Below are 18,338 nucleotides of genomic sequence, written 5' to 3'. Positions count from 1 at the left end.
CAAGCAAAGGCAGCGGTGCGGCATTACCTAAAAAGTTTCCACTCAAACAGTCATATAATTGATGCGAACAATGTTCCTTTGCTCGAATCCCTGAAGTGGGGGATAGAGTAATTTCAAACATGGAACATACACTAGGGCTAATCCTAGCAGCACATGAAGGGCTCGCCTCTGCCCATGCAGGTGTTTCAGCCACAGTAGCATTATTAAAACAAAGATACTGGTGGCCCGGCATTAGGAAACAGACTAGAAGGAATATGCTACTTACCAGTATGCATCTGTTCTTGGCATGTAGAGCTGCAGATCTACACACTGTGCATAGATCGCCATCTGGTGTTGGGCCCGGATGTTTGCAGTTTGTTTTTCCTCTTGGTAAGTCTTTGGAAGTCACGAGGTCGGTGACTCCTCCTTTGGATCGTATTGCGCATGGGCTTCGGCTCCATCCTCAGATTGTTTTTCGTCAGCAGGGAAAGATGGAGCGTAGTAGTAACAGTGAAGATGCCCATGTGTGTGCTATCTAAATAAGATAAACTGGGACAGATACAGGTAGCCGGGTGGGCGCGTGTAGATCTGCAGCTCTACATGCCAAGAACAGATGCATACTGGTAAGTAGCATATTCCGTTCGAGGCATATGAGCTGCAGATTACACACTTATGCATAGATTATATAGCAGTACCCACCGTTAGCGGCGACCACCCGTATCTGTTGCAGTGGTTTGAAATAACGTTTTGAGTACAGCCTGGCCCACACTAGCTTGTTGCTTAGTTTGCACATCTACACAATAGTGTTTGGTGAAAGTGTGCGGTGTTGACCATGTAGCTGCTTTGCAGATATCATCTAATGGGATGTTCCCTAAGAATGCCTTGGAAGCCCCTATTTTTCGTGTAGAATGGGCTTTCGGGGGAATGGATAGCGTTCGCTTTGCTTTATGGTAGCAGATTTGAATGTATTTTACAATCCACCTAGCTATCCCCGATTTTGAGATGGGGTTACCTTTGTGCGGTGGAGAGAAAGAAACAAACAGTTGTTTGGTCTTACGGAAAGGATGTGTTCTCTGAATGTATTAGAGTAAGGCTCGTTTGACATCCAGTGTGTGAAGAGCCCTTTCTGCAACCGTCTGTGGTTGCGAGAAAAATACTGGTAGTTCTACTGTTTGGTTTAGGTGAAAGGGAGAAATGACTTTAGGGAGGAATTTTGGGTTGGTACGGAGAACAACCTTGTTATGGTGCATTTGGAGAAAGGGTTCTTGAATGGTAAGTGCTTGTGTCTCACTGACCCTTCTAAGGGAAGTGATGGCTACAAGAAAGGCGGTTTTCCATGTTAGGAACTGTAGTTCGCATTTATGCAGAGGTTCGAAGGGAGGCTCCATTAGCCTTGTGAGAACGATATTTAAGTTCCACACAGGTGAGGGTGGCACTCTGGGGGGAATTATTCTTTTAAGGCCTTCCATGAAGGCTTTAATGGCAGGTACTCTAAAGAGTGAGAGATGTTGCCTGTTTTGTAGGTAAGCTGCAATAGCTACGAGGTGTAGTCAAATGGACGTATAGGCTAGATTGCACCTTTGTAGGTGGAGTAAGTAGCCTATTATGTGTTGAATGGAGACGTCCAGTGGATTGATGGTGTTATGGCAATAAACAACAAAACGTTTCCACTTGGCGGCGTAGCACGCTCTAGTGGTAGGTCTTCTAGCTTCTCTGATGACGTTTATACAGTCAGGGGGAAGATTTAGGTACCCAAATTCTAGGATTTCAGGAGCCAGATCGCAAGGTTGAGCTGCGCTGGGTCCGGGTGTTTGATCTCTCCATGGTTCTGAGTTAAGAGGGGTGTACAGAGGTGTAGTTTTTGGTGCGCCACTACAGATAGTTCCAGCAGCGTGGTATACCACGGTTGTCTGGCCTATGTTGGAGCTACTAGGATTAGTGTGAGGGGGTGTTGTTGTAGTTTGCGCACCACTAGTGGAATGAGTGGGAGAGGCGGAAAAGCGTACGCAAATCTGCCTGACCAGTTCATCCATATCGCATTTCCTTTGGACAATGGGTGTGGGTATCTGGCAGCGAAGCTTGGGCATTTGGCGTTTGTGGGCGGCGAAGAAGTCTATCTGTGGATGCCCCCACATTTGAAAGTACGGGTGAAGAACTTGCGGGTGAAGCTCCCACTCGTGGATCTGTTGTGTCTGCCTGCTGAGCAGATCTGCCACTGTGTTTTGGACTCCTGGGACATGCTGAGCTAGGAGAAAGATTTTCTGGGGTATTGCCCATCTCCATATGCTCTGTGCTAGGTGAGAGAGCTGTGGAGAGCGTGTGCCGCCTTGTTTTTGAATATAATACATGGCTGTCATGTGGTCTGTTCGGATCAGGATTGCCTTGCCTGAAATTTGAGTTTGAAAAGATTTTAGGGCTAAGAAGATTGCTAGTAACTCCAGATGGTTGATATGGAGTAACTATTGTTGAGGTGTCCACTTGCCCTGTGTGGTGAGATGTAGTAGATGAGCTCCCCAGCCGGAGAGCAATGCGTCCGTTGTCAGTACTATTTGAGGAACCGGGTCCAGGAACGGTCGACCTTTGGAAAGGTTTGTGGTGGTCCACCACTGCAGAGAGCGATGGGTGCGACCGTCTACCAACACCAGATCTGTTAATTGACCCTGGGCCTGGTTCCATTGGCGCGCTAAGCACTCTTGGAGAGGACGCATCTGGAGTCTTGCGTGAGGCACTATGAAAATACAAGAGGCCATCATCCCTATTAGTTGCATAAACACTTGAGCTGGAAGGGAGTGTTGTACTATGAATTTTGCTCGTAGAGCTTGAATGCTTGCAATCCTGGCAGGATTGGGGTAGGCTAGTGCTCTTGAGGTGTCTATGGTGGCACAGAGGTATTGTTTTATGTGGGATAGTTGGAGATGAGACTTCTGGTGGTTTACTGTGAAGCCCAGCTGGTGGAGTAATTGAATGGTGGTAGATGTGTGTTGAACACACTGATTGTATGACCTGGCTTTTATCAGCCAGTCGTCCTGATATGGGAAGACGTGGATGTGTTGTCTTCGCAAATGTGCTGCTACCACTGCTAGGCACTTGGTGAATACCCTTGGCGCTGTTGGGACTCCGAACGGGAGCACTTTGAATTGGAAGTGTTGTCCGTCCACTACAAATCTGAGGTACTTGCGGTGAGCTTTGTGCACTGGAATGTGAAAATAAGCGTCTTTTAGATCTAAGGCAGTCAAAAAGTCGTTTTGGGAGAGGAGCGGAAGTACCTGCTGAAGCGTTACCATATGAAAATCGTCGGAGTGTATGTATGTGTTTAGGGGCCGGAGATCTAGGATGGGCCGCAGAGTCTCGTCCCTTTTTGGTATGAGAAAATATAGGGAGTAGACTCCCATGTTTTGTCGGTTGGTAGGAACGGGTTCTATTGCCTGTTTTTGAAGGAGGGAGATTACCTCCTGCTTTATGAGTATTAAATGTTCTTGTGACATTGGGCGCTGCCTGGGTGGAATGTTTGGGGGGGGTAGATATTAGTTCTAGGCAGTAGCCTGATTATACATTTGTCTGAGGTGATGGTAGCCCAGATGGGAAGTCATTGGGTAGGCGTTGTGGCAGAGCGGGCGTTGTTTGTTTCGCCTCTGCCTTTATTATTATTACCCCTACAGCCGCCTCTTTGATAACCCCTTGTGAAGGTGGACTGAGTGGGGGATTTGTACGAAGTGGACGCGGTGTCTGAGGAGTAGCCTCTAGATGTACTCCGAAAGGAAGAGCGGCGAAAGGAGCGTCTAGGAGGGTATGACTGTTAGACTCCCATGGACTTCGCCGTATCCGTATCCTTCTTAATTTTTTCTAGGGCCTCATCCACGTTTGGGCCAAATAGATGTTCCTGGTCAAAGGGATTGTTAAGGATGGAGGCTTGTACCTCCGGTTTAAACCCTGAAATTCTTAAGCAAGCATGGCGACGGAGGAGGACACTGGTATTGATGGCCCTGGAAGCTGTGTCTGCTGCATCTAAGGCACAGCGTATAGAGGTGTTAGTGATAGTCTTACCCTCTTGAATTAGTTTGTTGGCCCTCAGGGAGGTGGTGCATTATGCTTTCTAACTCGTCATAATGTGCCCTGTCATATCTGGCCAATAGCGCTTGAGTATTGGCGATACGCCACATATTGGCTGCTTGTGACGCAGTGCACTTTCCTGATGCGTCCAGTAGCTTTGACTCTTTGTCAGGTGGTGGTGCTTCGCCCGACGCCTGGGAATTTGCCCTTTTGCGTTCAGTGGACACCACTAGGGAATCTAGTGGCGCTGGCCCTCTGATGTAGGAAGGATCCGTGGGGGCAGCTTTGTATTTCTTTTCTATGCGCGGGTTAATGACCCTGGCCCTAACTGGGTCCTTAAAAACTTCTGGCGCATGCTTTACTACTCCTTTAAGCATAGGTAATATGGAGGTAGACCTATGTGTGGTGTCAAATGTGTCGAGGAGGAAATCAACCTCCACAGGGTCGGTATGCAAGTCTACCCCGTGATAGTGTGCCACCCTTTGAAGTAGATGGTGGAACCCCAATGAGTCTTCTGGTGGAGATGGCCTGGAGGGGTAAAGGTTATCTTGTGGGACGTTGGGGATATCAGGGATATTGTAGTCGTCCCATGGGTCTGGGGATCCTGTAGGAGTTGGGTCCCCTGTGGGTAGGTCCTGGGGGACATCCCCTATGTCATCATATGGGTCCCCGTGATCATAATCGTGTGGAGAAGGGGTGGGAGAACGATGATGTTGGGGTGGAGAAGGCGGAGGGGGTGGAGGTGGAGAAGGTGGAGGAGGTGGAAGAGGTGGGGAAGGTTTTCTGAACGGACAGGTAGCAGAGTCCTTCCTCTTTGGAGGCGGAGGTGGAGCAGGATTCTCCAAATGTCTCTTTTTGGAAGAAAGTGTCAAATGTCCAGTTTTTGGATCCTTGGTGAGTGTTTTTTGCAAGGGATCCGGTGTAAATAAGTCCGGTGAGGCTGATCTGTCCGTCGGCTTTTTAGGCTTTTCTGTGCCGGTTCGTTGTTTGGAACCTGGTTTGGGAACCTCCGGACGCTTGGTCGGTGCCGAAATGGATTTCGGCCTCGAAGTGTCGGTGCCGGTGGCCTTGTGTGCTTTGGTCGGCACCGAAGGTGTTGTCGGTGCCGAAGAGCTGGGTTTCGACCCCGAGTGCTTCGGTGCGGAGCTGGGTGTCGATATGGAGGTCGGCTTCTTTTTCGGTGCCGAAGCGTGTTTATCGGCACCGAGGACGGGCTGTCTCGAGCCCGAGCTGCCGGATGGCTTGCTTGGTTTCTTTACCGGGCCCGAAGGTGCGGTGTTGGAAGCAGTGTCCTTGGTCTTGCCTAGGCCCGAAGGCGAAGGTGTGACCGGAGCCTTTTTCGGTACCGGCAGGGGTGGGGGATCAGTTCTCACGACCCTCTGCGCCGGGGTGATGTCCTCCACACACGAGTCGTCGGCCTCGGAAGCGCTGACGAGGCCCTCTTCTGTGTAACGCTCTGGAGCGTCGATGCCTTCTCCGAAGATATAGTCCAGAATCGTCGTCGAGGAGTGCGCCATAGTTCTTCTGGCTCTTCGGTCCCGAATAGTCTTTTTGGACCGGAAGGACTTACACGCCGGACAGTCTCGAGCCTCGTGTTCAGGGGAGAGGCCAGAGATTGCATACCTCGTGGAGCTCGGTGTGGGGGAATGTGGACCCACATCGAGGGCACTTTTTAAATGGAGTCCTTTCCATTAGCCAGGACCGAGCTTGGAGAGGCCCGAAGGCCGCCGTCGACTACTGGAACTGAAGGTCCGTGCCGATGAGAAGGCGCGTCGAGTGGTGGAGATCGCGATCGAAACAATACCGCGGTTTGGGGTGAGGATTGCGCGTCGACCGTCGAACTGGAAGCTGTTCGGAACCAGAGCGCGAAGATTACATCTGAGCCCGATGGCGGAAAAAAAACAATCTGAGGAGGGAGCCGAAGCCCATGCACAATACGATCCAAAGGAGGAGTCACCGACCTCGTGACTTCCAAAGACTTTCCAAGAGGAAAAACAAACTGCAAACATCCGGGCCCAACACCAGATGGCGATCTATGCACAAGTGTGTAATCTGCAGCTCATATGCCTCGAACATTATGTTTTGGACTGTGAGATATGCCAGAAGATGAAAGTCTCTACTGTGAAACGTACTGCGCAGATGCCCCTGTTAATTTCAGATAAACCATTAGCTTGTGTTTACCTGGACCACTGCGGTCCCGTACAAAGGGATGGGAGCTATAAATATATCATGGTCGCAATGAATTTGTGCTTTAGGTTCCTATGGATGTAGCCTCAGCGCTCGGCTGACGCTCGAACTGTTATAAACGATTTGCGAGTCTTTATCGGCACATACCCAATAGGCACACTACATTCTGACCAGGGACCTGCGTTTAGCTCTAGGGCTTACAAAGAAGCCATGGCCAGTCTGGGCGTAGCATTGTGGTATTCTTCTCCGTTTCATCCGGAGGGAAATTCTGTTGTGGAAAGAAAAAACCGGGACATATAGCAGTCTATAACAGCAAGGGTATTAGGTTCGGGTGATGGGTGGGTCAAACATTTATATGGGGTCCAGCGGGCATTAAACAATTTGCCAAGAAGTTCTCTAGGGGGTGTCACTCCATATGAGGTCCTGTTTGGGAATAGAATGTTGGTTCTGGACTTAGATATGAAAGGCACAGTGGTGGAAAACAAACAATTTGATATCCAAGATCGTTTGGCTGTTTTACAGGACTTAAATGAACTAAGAACGCAACAAAGCAACGTGGTCCTGAAGCCAACCACCACTGAGAAAAATCCGACCGTCCCAGCAAGGCCTGTCTGGATCCCAAAGCTTAGGGATCTAGTCAGAGAAAAGATCGTGGACGAGAAGGAATTTGGGCCTTCTTACAGACAACCAGTACCTGTCCTAGCAATCCACGGATCAAGAACAGTACTTTTACCGCCCCTTGCTGGTAAAAAGGAGAAAAGATGTGTGTCCATCGACCTGATCAAACCACACTATGTGGCCGATACTGAACAGTAGGCCAAGTGGACTCCGCCAATGTAGCAGACGCACTCCTCTAGCTACAATCCAAGAGGTTCAAACTGAGACTCTTGGACTGAGAGACTCATCACCTTTGAAGATTCGACAGTAAGAAATAGAGGACTAAGCAACAATGCTATGGACCTTGTACCTTGTACCTCTTGAAACCCAAATAACAGTTCGTCCTGATGAGCATGTCTATAACGAAGTACCAAGTGATCAACTGGTTCCAGCAATTTCATCAAATACGGATGCAATTCCAACCATTGACAGAACTGCTTCTGGCTATTTCATGAACTTTGATACGTTTTCGGAGGATCCCAGCGAGCCTGAAACGAAGCAACAGACTTTTTTCAACTCTTGAAAAAGACTTATCTGGTTTCACCATGGATTGAACTATGGATTGTTTTGGGAATATTCTTCTTTCTACTTTGATTAGCTCTGGTATTCACTCTGGGTATGCTGATTAATCGAAGATATATTCAAATGGACACAGCAGGTAAAAGAATGAAAAAATGGTTGCTCTGGCCCTTAGACACAAACAGCTGTCAAGATAGATTCCTGAACAAAACACAAGGTTTTACATTTCATAGGCCAGACCCACGTTATGTCCGAAGACAGCATCCAGGAGTAGTGACAACTTACAGTGTAGGGAAAATTTGCCTTGATTGGCTACAGAAAGCTACACTAGAGGATGTAAAACAACATTTAACTTCAAGAAGGCGCAGATCTTAGGGAATTCTTGCTAGGACCAAGAAAACCGCATCAAAAACGTTTCATATATGCCGGTATCTATGCTGCTTATAATGAAACAGAGACTGCAGAATGAATATGAGAAATTGAACGTATTAATTTAGAGAAATCTCTCTCTGTAGTAGACAATGGGTTAACAACTGTCGTCCATGATATATTCTTTGGATAGCATTGTATCCTCAGTCAGACATCATGGAACAAGACTTGGTCATGTTGCAACATGGTCAGTCACAGCTACGTTCTATCATGCAATTAAGCTGGACGCTTCAAAACCTGCATTCTGGCTATGTGCCCTGGTGTTTAATCTATACTGTGTCACTGTCTGCAGAATTCAATCTCACTGATAAACAGATCAAAATGGCACAAAGGGGAGCAGACTATACGGGGCTGAGCATTGAAAAACTGGAGAAATTACCATTCACAGTGGCAGAAAAAACAGCTACTGAGTGGATCATACATGGTAAAATTACTCTGCCTGTTACGACTTTCCATTTTCAGTATTGCCTAAAAAATATACCAGCAGGCAAATATGAACAAATATGAAAGGTTGGGTAAAGAATACATCAAGACATCCGGAGATTTACCTTACACACACAGATGTTGGAGTGGGGTACGTGAAGTGTTTCTTAGCGGTGAAAACTGTGAACACGCACTAAGCGTTTATTTCCTTTGTCAGGGTATTAACTTACAGGGCCTGTGACAGTTCCACTACAAACGTATCCTGCCACCTGCACGGTTCACCGGCATCAGTGATTAATCCAATCTTTGGTCAACTTTCAAATAGGAGTTACATTATGTTAAATGATCACAGCTGCTGTGGCATGCTGCCAGGTATCCCATATCTAATAACGGTTACATCCAGGGTCACTTGCTGTATGCAAGTCTTGTTTCCACAAATAGACATAGTCAGGGAGTCGCCTTTATGGCCTTCACTGACTATCTCTTCTGTACGAATTGATACTCTAAGCAGAATGAAAGCCATTCCTTTACAAAAAACTGTGCCTTTGACCTCTGCCAAAGAAACCTATGATCTCCAAGTCACAAGGACTCCTGCGGAGATACATACCCTTTTGTATACAAACTGCCCTGTGCATTTCTCAGAAATGTTAGGTCGCATCTTAAACATGTCTGATACGAGCGGTATTGTACATGTATTTAAGAACGTGTGTGCGGGACTGTTGGCACCTGTTCAAGCAGTCCTTCGGAATTTTTCTAAACTTCGTGCACTCTGTGTTTGGCGGACTGCCGCTCCTTTTTGCACTCGTTGCAGGGATACTATTTTTGCTCCTACTGCTACGATATGGCAAGCCAAAATCACCAGCGACACCCAGTTCACCATGGAAAGAACTATTGGAGATTAAGTGTCGTGAGAGCATCGTCCAAATAGATTTCATCTCTTCTGCAAAATAAGGGGGTTGGTATTTAATACATCAAAAACTACATTTATGGGCTTTAACCCCCACAGGTCCTACAAAGGTAGCCCAACGCTAGGAGGGACTCCCCTGGAAAGAGTGGGCAACTGTGATTACCTTGGTGTCAGTCTTTCAGATAAAAAGTCCTGTAAGTCCCATCTAACCAAGATGTTTTTGGCCCATAAGCGAGTTGTGGGGTCTATAGAACAAGTTACTTACCTTCGGTAACGATGTATCTGTAAGAAACATTAGTTAGTTAGATTCCTCACCTTAGAATATCCCCAGGCGTCAGACTGGATCCGGAAGATTTTTCGTCAGCAATACCCCTTGCGCGTCGCTAGGCGTCGTCTGCGGCTCCGCGTCCGTCGTCGGCGTCGTGCGCCGGGATGACGTCGTCGGAGTACTTAGACGCCGCCCTCGCGCGCTGACGTCAGTTCTTGTACATAGCCTTCCGCGCCAGGAACGCAGAGCCATGCAAAGACCGACACTGGTGCCAAAAATAAAATCTAGGGGCCTGAAAGGACAACCTTAACCCTAGATGTCAGTTCGCAGAACGGGGAGGATGGGTGAGTCGGTGAGGAATCTAACTAACTAATGTTTCTTACAGATACATCGTTACCGAAGGTAAGTAACTTGTTCATCTGAAAGAAACACGTTAGTTAGATTCCTCACCTTAGAATAGATACCCAAGCAATACCATCCCCGGTGGTGGGTCTGCGAACCAAGATCACACCAGAAAGTCCTGGAGGACAGAACGGCCAAAGAAGCCATCCCTCCGGACTTGGCTGTCAAGGCAATAATGCCTGGCAAACGTGTGTAGCGAAGCCCACGTCGCCGCCTGACAGATGTCCTGCAAAGGGACTCCCCGTCCCAAGGCAGTAGTAGCCGCCGTGGCCCGAGTAGAATGGGCGCGCAGCCCAGCAGGAGGGTCCTTTTTAGCCAAGGAATAGCAAATTTTTATACACAAAACGACCCACCGAGAGATGGTCCGTTTGTGCACAGCTTTCCCCTTCTTAGCGCCCACGTACCCAACAAAAAGCTGGTCGTTCACCCGGAACTGTTTTGTGCGGTCCAGATAAAAGGAGAGCGCACGTTTTGGGTCCAGACGGTGGAGCCTCTCTTCCTCTTTGGAAGGATGCGGAGGCGGAAAGAAGGTGGGCAAGGTGACAGACTGCCCAAGGTGAAATGGAGTCACCACTTTAGGAAGAAAGGAGGGACGAGGCCGAAGGACAACCTTGTCCGGATGAACAGACAGAAAAGGAGGCTTTGAAGATAAAGCCTGGAGCTCACTCACCCGTCTAGCCGAGGTGATGGCTACCAGAAAAGCAGTCTTAAGAGTCAGAAGACGAAGAGGGCAATTGTGAAGAGGCTCGAAGGGAGCGCACATCAAGAATGTCAAGACCAGATTCAAGTCCCACTGAGGCATTACAAAAGGGACCGGAGGGAACGTGTGTGTAATGCCTTTGAGAAAGCGTGTAACCACAGGGGACTTGAAAAGAGAAGGCTGATCAGGAAGCCGCAAGAAGGCGGAGATGGCAGCAAGATAACCTTTCAGGGTGCCCAGGGCAGAGCCCTGCCGGGCCAGAGAAAGAAGAAAGAGGAGAACCTCAGAAAGAGGGGCGGAAAGGGGATCCACAGCCTTTGCTGTGCACCATGCCACAAATTTGTTCCACCGGCAGGCGTATACCGACTTTGTGGAGGGACGCCTGGCTGCCAGAATGACATCACAGACTTCAGGAGGCAAGTCAAATGGCATCAACTGCCGCCGCTCAATCTCCACGCATGGAGGTGGAGGCTGGACAGGTTCGGGTGGAGGACCGTCCCCTGCTGCTGCGACAGAAGATCCTCCCGAAGGGGCAGACGAATCGGGGGATCGGTCAACATACTGAGTAGCTTGGGATACCAGTATCTTCGTGCCCAATCCGGAGCCACCAAGATGACTTGGGCCCGGTCGTGCCTGATCTTCTTCAGCATTCTGGGCAGAAGTGGTATAGGCGGAAAGGCGTACAACAGACCGCAACTCCACTCGTGACGAAAAGCGTCGCCGAGCGAGTGCCGCCTTGGAAATTCCAACGCGCAGAACTGCTGACATTGCGCGTTCTCTTCGGTGGCGAATAGATCTAACCAAGGCTCTCCCCACTGCTGAAAGAGACCTTGCGCCACTTCGGAGTTCAGACGCCATTCGTGATCCATCATGCACCGGCGGCTGAGTTTGTCTGCTCTGGCGTTCAGAGAGCCCGCCAGATGTTGAACCACCAGGGTGACGCCCTGGTGTTCCAGCCATGTCCAGAGGCGCAGAGCCTCCTGACAAAGGGTCCACGACCCCACCCCGCCCTGTTTGTTGCAATACCACATGGCGGTGGTGTTGTCCGTGAACACCTGCACGACACTTCCCCTGACAGAGGGAAGGAAGGCTTTCAGTGCAAGCCGGATCGCTCTCAACTCCAACAGGTTGATGTGGAGACGAGACTCCGCCGGAGACCAGAGGCCTCTGATCTCCGCCTCTCCCATATGGCCACCCCATCCCAGGAGGGACGCATCCGTCACTACGACATGCTCCGGTTGGGGAAGGGAGAGGCTCTTGCCCTTGACCCACTCGCGGTCCGTGAGCCACCACTGCAACTGTCGTGCAGTGCCCTCCGAGATCAAGACATGGTCGGACAGGTTGCCGTGATGCTGGGCCCACTGAAACTTCAGGTCCCACTGCAGAGCCCGCATGCGCCGCCTGGCGTGATGCACTAGTAGGATGCAGGAGGCCATCAGCCCCAGAAGCCGCAACACTAGCCTGACCGAAACCCGGGATAGAGGCCGAAAGATGGGAATCAGGGCCTGTATATCCCGGACCCGCTGTTCCGGTGGATGGACCCGGAACTGCGCCGAATCGAGAACCGCTCCGATGAAGAGGAGCTTCTGAGAGGGACTCAGGTGTGACTTCGGCACGTTGATGGAAAACCCCAGCAAATGCAGGAGATCCGCCGTAGTCTGGAGGTGGGAGACGACCGTCTGGGGCGAGCCCGCCTTCAACAACCAGTCGTCGAGATAGGGGAAGACTGGAACCCCTGATCTGCGCAGATGAGCTGCGACCACCGCCATCACTTTCGTGAACACCCGAGGGGCACTGGTGAGGCCGAAGGGGAGCACGGTAAACTGAAAGTGCTCTTGGCCCACCGTGAACCGCAGGTAACGCCGGTGGGCCGGCAGGACGGGATATGGAAATATGCGTCCTGCAAGTCCAACGCTACCATCCAGTCTCCAGGGTCTAGGGCAGCTAAAACCTGAGCCAACGTTAGCATCTTGAACCTTTCCTTTCGGAGGAAGGCATTGACATTCCGGAGGTCCAAGATAGGGCGTAGGCCCCCCTTGCCCTTCTTGGGAACCAGAAAGTAGTGGGAATAACAACCACGACCTACTTCTGGACTCGGAACGCGCTCGACGGCCCCCTTGGCCAAGAGAGCCGAAACTTCCTCGCGGAGAAGATTCAAATGATCCCCCGAGATACGGTGGTGCTGCGGTGGCATGGCTGGAGGGGTCGTCTCGAAGGGGAGGGAGTAGCCCCTTCGGACGATTTGCAGCACCCACCTGTCCGATGTTATGGACCGCCAGTGGAGCAGGTGATGGCGAACTCTGCCGCCCACTGGCGTGGTATGGGCCTGAAAGCTCGGACTAGGAGGGCTTTGAGGCGGATGCTGCCGGGGTGGAGGTGGGCTGACCACGTCGTCCTCCATTTCCGCCACGGCGGAAACCACGTCCGCGACCGCGTGCAGATTGGTTCTGCGGCTGGTGGCTTTGCGGACGCGAGGAGGCGCCCCTTCCTTGGCCACGAAAGGGGCGAAAAGCGGAGGTGTGCGCCCGCGGAGCCGAGAGGCCCAAGGACTTGGCCGTAGCCCGGGAGTCCTTGAAGCGGTTCAGCGCACTGTCCGCCTTCTCACCAAACAGGCGAGTGCCATCAAAGGGCATGTCCATGAGGGTGGACTGGACATCCCCGGAAAATGACGTGGACCGCATCCTGGCGTGGCGGCGGAGCGCCACCGTGGTGGAAATCGCCCGACCCAGCGAGTCCGTGGTGTCAAGCCCACAGCGTATGGCGTGCCGTGCTGCATCCCTCCCATCGGCCAAAGCCTGGTTAAGACATGTCCGGACCTCCTCCGGACACAGGGGCAGCACGTCCTCCACCGTATCCCACAGAGAATGGGAATAACGGTCCAAGAGACAAGCGGTGTTTAAAGACCGCAGGCCCAAACTAAGGGACGAGAACAGTTTCTTGCCAAACTGCTCGAGTCTCTTGGAATCCCGGTCCGGCGGAGCGGTCGGGAAGGAGGATTGGGAGGTAGAGGCCTGGATAACCAGACTCTCGGGGGTGGGGTGTTGGGACAGGAAACTAAGGTCGCCCGGAGCAGGGCGGTGGCGCCTGGCGACGTTCCTATCCACAGGAGGAACTGTGGAGGGCTTGGACCAGGTGCCCTGCAGAACGTCAGTGGGGGCCTCATTGAACGGCAGCAGAGGCTCAGTGGAGCTTGCTGCGGATTGAAGCACCTCAGTGAGGATGTTAGTCCTCACAGCCACGGCAGGCAGCTCGAGCCCAAGGGCTGTGGCTGCCTTGCGCAGCACCACAGAAAATGCTGCACCCTCCTCCGAAGCCACAGTCGGAGGAGAAGTGAATCCAGTGTCTGGCGAGGTGTCCAGCCCACTGGCCTCCCCCAGTTCATCTGCCCAGTCCTGTGAAAGCTGTGACTGAACAGCCAGAGGGTCCTCGAACCCCTCCCAGTCGCCCCCGTCTTCCGATTCCTGATAGACAGGAGGAATGATCGGAGCCGGACTGTAGAGATGATAGGTCTCAAGCGGCGCCGGCCGCGGCGTCGGTCGACGCCGTTGCGGCGTCGGGTCCGGAATAGGGCTAAACTGGGGTTGGACGCCGTCCGGAGTCGGCGCCGAAGGCGTCGGCGGCGAAGGCGTCGGTGGTTCATTCGTCGGCGCCGGTGGAGGAGTGATTAGGTTAACTGGCGTCGACGGGGGCCCAGGCATGGGCCCCGCGGGGACCTGCGGCGTCGAGACCGGAGTCGTCGACGGCGCCGGGGCCGGAGCCGCCGGCAGGCAAGGTCGCCCAGTCGAGCCCGCGGGGCCCGAAGGCGCGCCAGCGGGCGTCGACGGCGGGGCCAGTCTCCTCATGGCCGAGAGGTAGGCACTGATCTCCGCCGACGTCGCGTTAGTCCCAGGGACCGGAGGGTGTGGGGACGAACGCGGCGCCTGCGGCTCCGCTGGAGCCGCGGGGGTGGAACCACCCTGACCCTCGGCCGAGTCGCGCGACCGGCGAGGGGAGTCCGAAGAGCGATGTCGCCTCTTGGACTTCTTAGAATGTTTGGACTTACCCGACGACTTGGAGCCGGACGATCGGTGGTGGCGTCGGCTAGGGCTCCGCGAGCGATCCTTGGACCTCCTCCTGGACCGGGATCGCGCACGACGCGGAACCGAGTGGCGAAGCTCGAGAAGCTTGCGGGACCGCTCCCGCCTAGCCTTCGAAGTCAGGGCCTGGCAATCGGAGCACGACTCCGCGTCGTGGTCGGGGCCTAAACAGTAAAGGCACCGGCGGTGGTGATCGGTCACCGACATCAGTCGATGGCAATCCTCGCAAACCTTGAACCCAGGCATCCTACCGGCACCAGATGTCGACAGACAAGGATCAAAAATGATCAAAAAAGATTTAGTCAAAAAAGACTAAAAGGGGTAGCTCTCCCGGATCTGCGCTTAGTGGCGCGGAAAAAAGAAGAACTGACGTCAGCGCGCGAGGGCGGCGTCTAAGTACTCCGACGACGTCATCCCGGCGCACGACGCCGACGACGGACGCGGAGCCGCAGACGACGCCTAGCGACGCGCAAGGGGTATTGCTGACGAAAAATCTTCCGGATCCAGTCTGACGCCTGGGGATATTCTAAGGTGAGGAATCTAACTAACGTGTTTCTTTCAGATGGAAAAGAACATCGTTTTTCGCATACTAGACCGGTAGCTCCGGCCCTCAAGGTTTACAATTCCAAAGCAGTCAGTGCAGCCCTGTATGGAGCAGAGTTATGGGGATTCATATAATCCCCGATCTCTGCAAATCTGAGCACAAATTTTTAAGAGATGTTGTGATGCCACCCCGTAGCACTCCACTCACTCCCCTAATGCTTGACATGGGTAGGAGCTCCATTGGTGATCTAGCGAGGCTCCCCCCATTGCTTTTCTGTGCCTGCATAAGGAGGACCTCTGAGCCCCTACCCTATGCGGAAGCCTTATCCAAGGTTATTCGGTTAGACATAAGGAATAAGGTAGGCTGGATAGTAAATGCTAGGAAGCGGATGTCTGCACTAGGGCTTCAAGCCCATTGGGCCAAACAAGACCCGTCCTGGAAAAAAAGCCCTTAAACAACACTATTGGGAATGGGTGGAACAACAAGATTCCAGCAAGCACAACTTGGGAAGATTTACCAATTAATTCCTCCTCCACAAACAGACTATATGCTTGGAGACCTATCTTGATATAATCCAGGTCCCTCACGACAGGACGTTATATATCCACTTCAGGTTTGGCACTCTTCCTGTTCGCGAGGTAACAGTCAACTAGCATTCATGCAATCTACCATCAAACAAGTGCCCATGCTGCAAGGACCCAATGGAATACTTTTAACAATGTTTTTCATAGAAAAATATGTACATATGCATTTTGAAATGTTGCTACTTCTGCTGAAAGGCGATATAAAATAAAGTACAGAAAATAATTTAAAAATACACCACATTGACAAAAGAATGGCAAATCAATTAGAAATTATGATGGTGTGGAAATCACCCAAACTCTTTTGTGATATAAGCTCTTCGATAAACGTTTGGCATTCATTCCTGCTCCATCTGACTAGTACCATTATTAGCTGTCAAATTGCACAACACAGTGGACTCATTGGAACTTGACCTATAAACTGTTTAATACAGATACCTGCAACCATGAATTTAACACTGAAGAAATAAACTATCAATACAACCATTGAAGTATGACTCACTTTCCCCTTCTTGTAGCATTTTCAAAAGCTGTGCATTTCTTGCCTTCACCTCCTTGTACTTTACCTGTGAATAAACAATATAATTATATAATTAAAGTATGACAAAGCTAAAGGGATAGAAATGTAAAATCCTATGCTACAGATTTCAAAAACAATCTCTACATAATATAAAAAGGCATTTGAAATAATTATGAGAAACTGTACAGATGAGATTTTTATTCTAGCCAACCGTGGATCTGCACATGGATTTAATTTTTTTAGCTGCATGTGCACAGAGGAGTGACACAGATACAGAAAAGAAAAACATACCAGTTAATGGTTCTCCATCGGAAACTGGCCGGCCCCACAACCAATAGCTCACTACCGGCTAGAAAACCGATGTGGCAACACTAGAAGTATTATAAAAATAATTCATCTCAACCATCTATCATTGTCAAGAAAACAAATGGTAGTAATTTCAAACTTTCTCGAACTACATTCATCCTAATGCTGCAATGCTGACTACTTAACAGCTTTTCCCCGACGCAATTCACTGCTGTAACAGAAACTTAAAGATCTGTTTGAACTATCCAGCAATCGTAATTTCTCTCCATATTTTCCCTTTTGCATAAAATCCGTACACTCTAATTCTAGTCACTTAGTGATTAAAACGTTCGACTTACATTTAATGAAATAAAATGATGAGTAGTAGTGTCAAACTCTGTATGATTATGCTTGTACTACTAGGACACCACCACTGCCAGAGATTATCAAGGTAAGAATTGAAATTCCATCATAGTATGAGTGGAGGCATGCACGCACACTTCACTATGTGTTTTTTCCATCCAAAACCTCCAGAGTACTTAAGGAAAGGAGGGAAGAAGTGGACCTAAGGCCCAATCCCCTGAAGTACACCTGTTAAGAGTCCAAGGGTTCTGTGGAATGGACTTCCTGGCAAATTGATCCCACTGGGATAGAGTGCTATACAGCTCGTAATGGGAAGCTTCTTTCTTCATTAGAGGGTGGAGCAGGTGGTGTAGCAGTTCTTTGAAGTTTATTTCTCTTGCCTATTAAAAATCCTCTGATGACGGGAGTGAGTGCTCTCATGCTTGGTGTAAAAAACATACCTGTATTTCGTTCTGTAACGAAAACGATAATTGTTCAGGTAGAGTAAAAAACGACATCCTATTACTTTAACAAGAATGTCTGGCATAAAACTTGTTGTGAGGATTCTAGGGCATCTTGCAAGCATGGTAATGTTTTACTGGGCTGTTTATGACAACACATTGTTTATAATTTCTTCAAACAGAAGGTTTTACTATTAATCAGTGGTAGGAGGTGGCTGTGAATTCACTCCCAACTGTGTGGAGGTAAGGTAGGGGCAAATCATTTTGAAGTTGCTTTGAAAATATATAATTAAAATAAGACGTACGTCCTCTTGAGTCAGAAAATAATAGCCGTTCCGGCCAGAAACAATATTTCAAACTCCAGAATGCTTAGTAGAAGCAAGGGGTCTGCCAGAGAACAACGTTCATGTGCCTGAAGATGAATCAGCCATTCTCTGTAGAGTTCACGGTGATGTGAATCAGCAGGAGCAAAAACATATCGCTACCAAATGCATGTCTCCTTGGAAACAACAAGAGTGATGCCCAGAAAATCACAATGGAAAATACTCTGGGCCGAATGAGGCTCAAACAACTGACTCTAACAAAGCTGTGATGTTACGTTCATTTCTTCCAATTTTGAGACCAATTTAAGGTGACACATTTGATGCAAGAGGCCATAAATGATAGAGCCCTTGAGAATATCACACCAGAGAGGATGTTCATCTGGGACAACTATGCACATACTCTATGAGTGAGGTTGGAGAGGGTGAAAAAAGATTTCTTCAACAAGATGTGGCTCATTATGCTCTAGGGAGGAAGATCCTTCAAAAGGTGACAAGGGAAGAATTCCTCGTGCTTACCTGCTAAAGGGAATCCAACTCCTCCTCTAGAAAGAGATCTTTGACCAGCCATCCCTCATATTCCTGTGGAGTTGTGCAATATAAGGGAAAATGACTGCTGAGCACGGTAATGGCAGAGCTCAACCCAAAGGGAAGGCACTTTGTACTGGACATCCCCACCACAAAACTT

The 18,338-nt window shown here is 50.1% G+C and overlaps 1 protein-coding gene across 2 annotated transcripts in view; it reads right to left on the bottom strand.

Moving 5' to 3' along the window:
* Window positions 1-18,338, bottom strand: part of GKAP1 (G kinase anchoring protein 1) — a 565,016-nt gene that overhangs the window by 191,561 nt on the left and 355,117 nt on the right. For both annotated transcript variants that reach the window (XM_085633148.1, XM_085633155.1), the window contains exon 9: window positions 16,225-16,288. In XM_085633148.1, the coding sequence (XP_085489274.1) occupies window positions 16,225-16,288 (64 nt within the window). The remainder of the gene's footprint in view (window positions 1-16,224; window positions 16,289-18,338) is intronic.

Source organism: Triturus cristatus, chromosome 2_1 (genome assembly GCF_964204655.1).
Source record: "Triturus cristatus chromosome 2_1, aTriCri1.1, whole genome shotgun sequence".
Lineage (NCBI taxonomy): Eukaryota > Metazoa > Chordata > Amphibia > Caudata > Salamandridae > Triturus > Triturus cristatus.
Note: the sequence above shows the minus strand (reverse complement) of the source record. Positions and strands in the feature narration are given on the sequence as shown.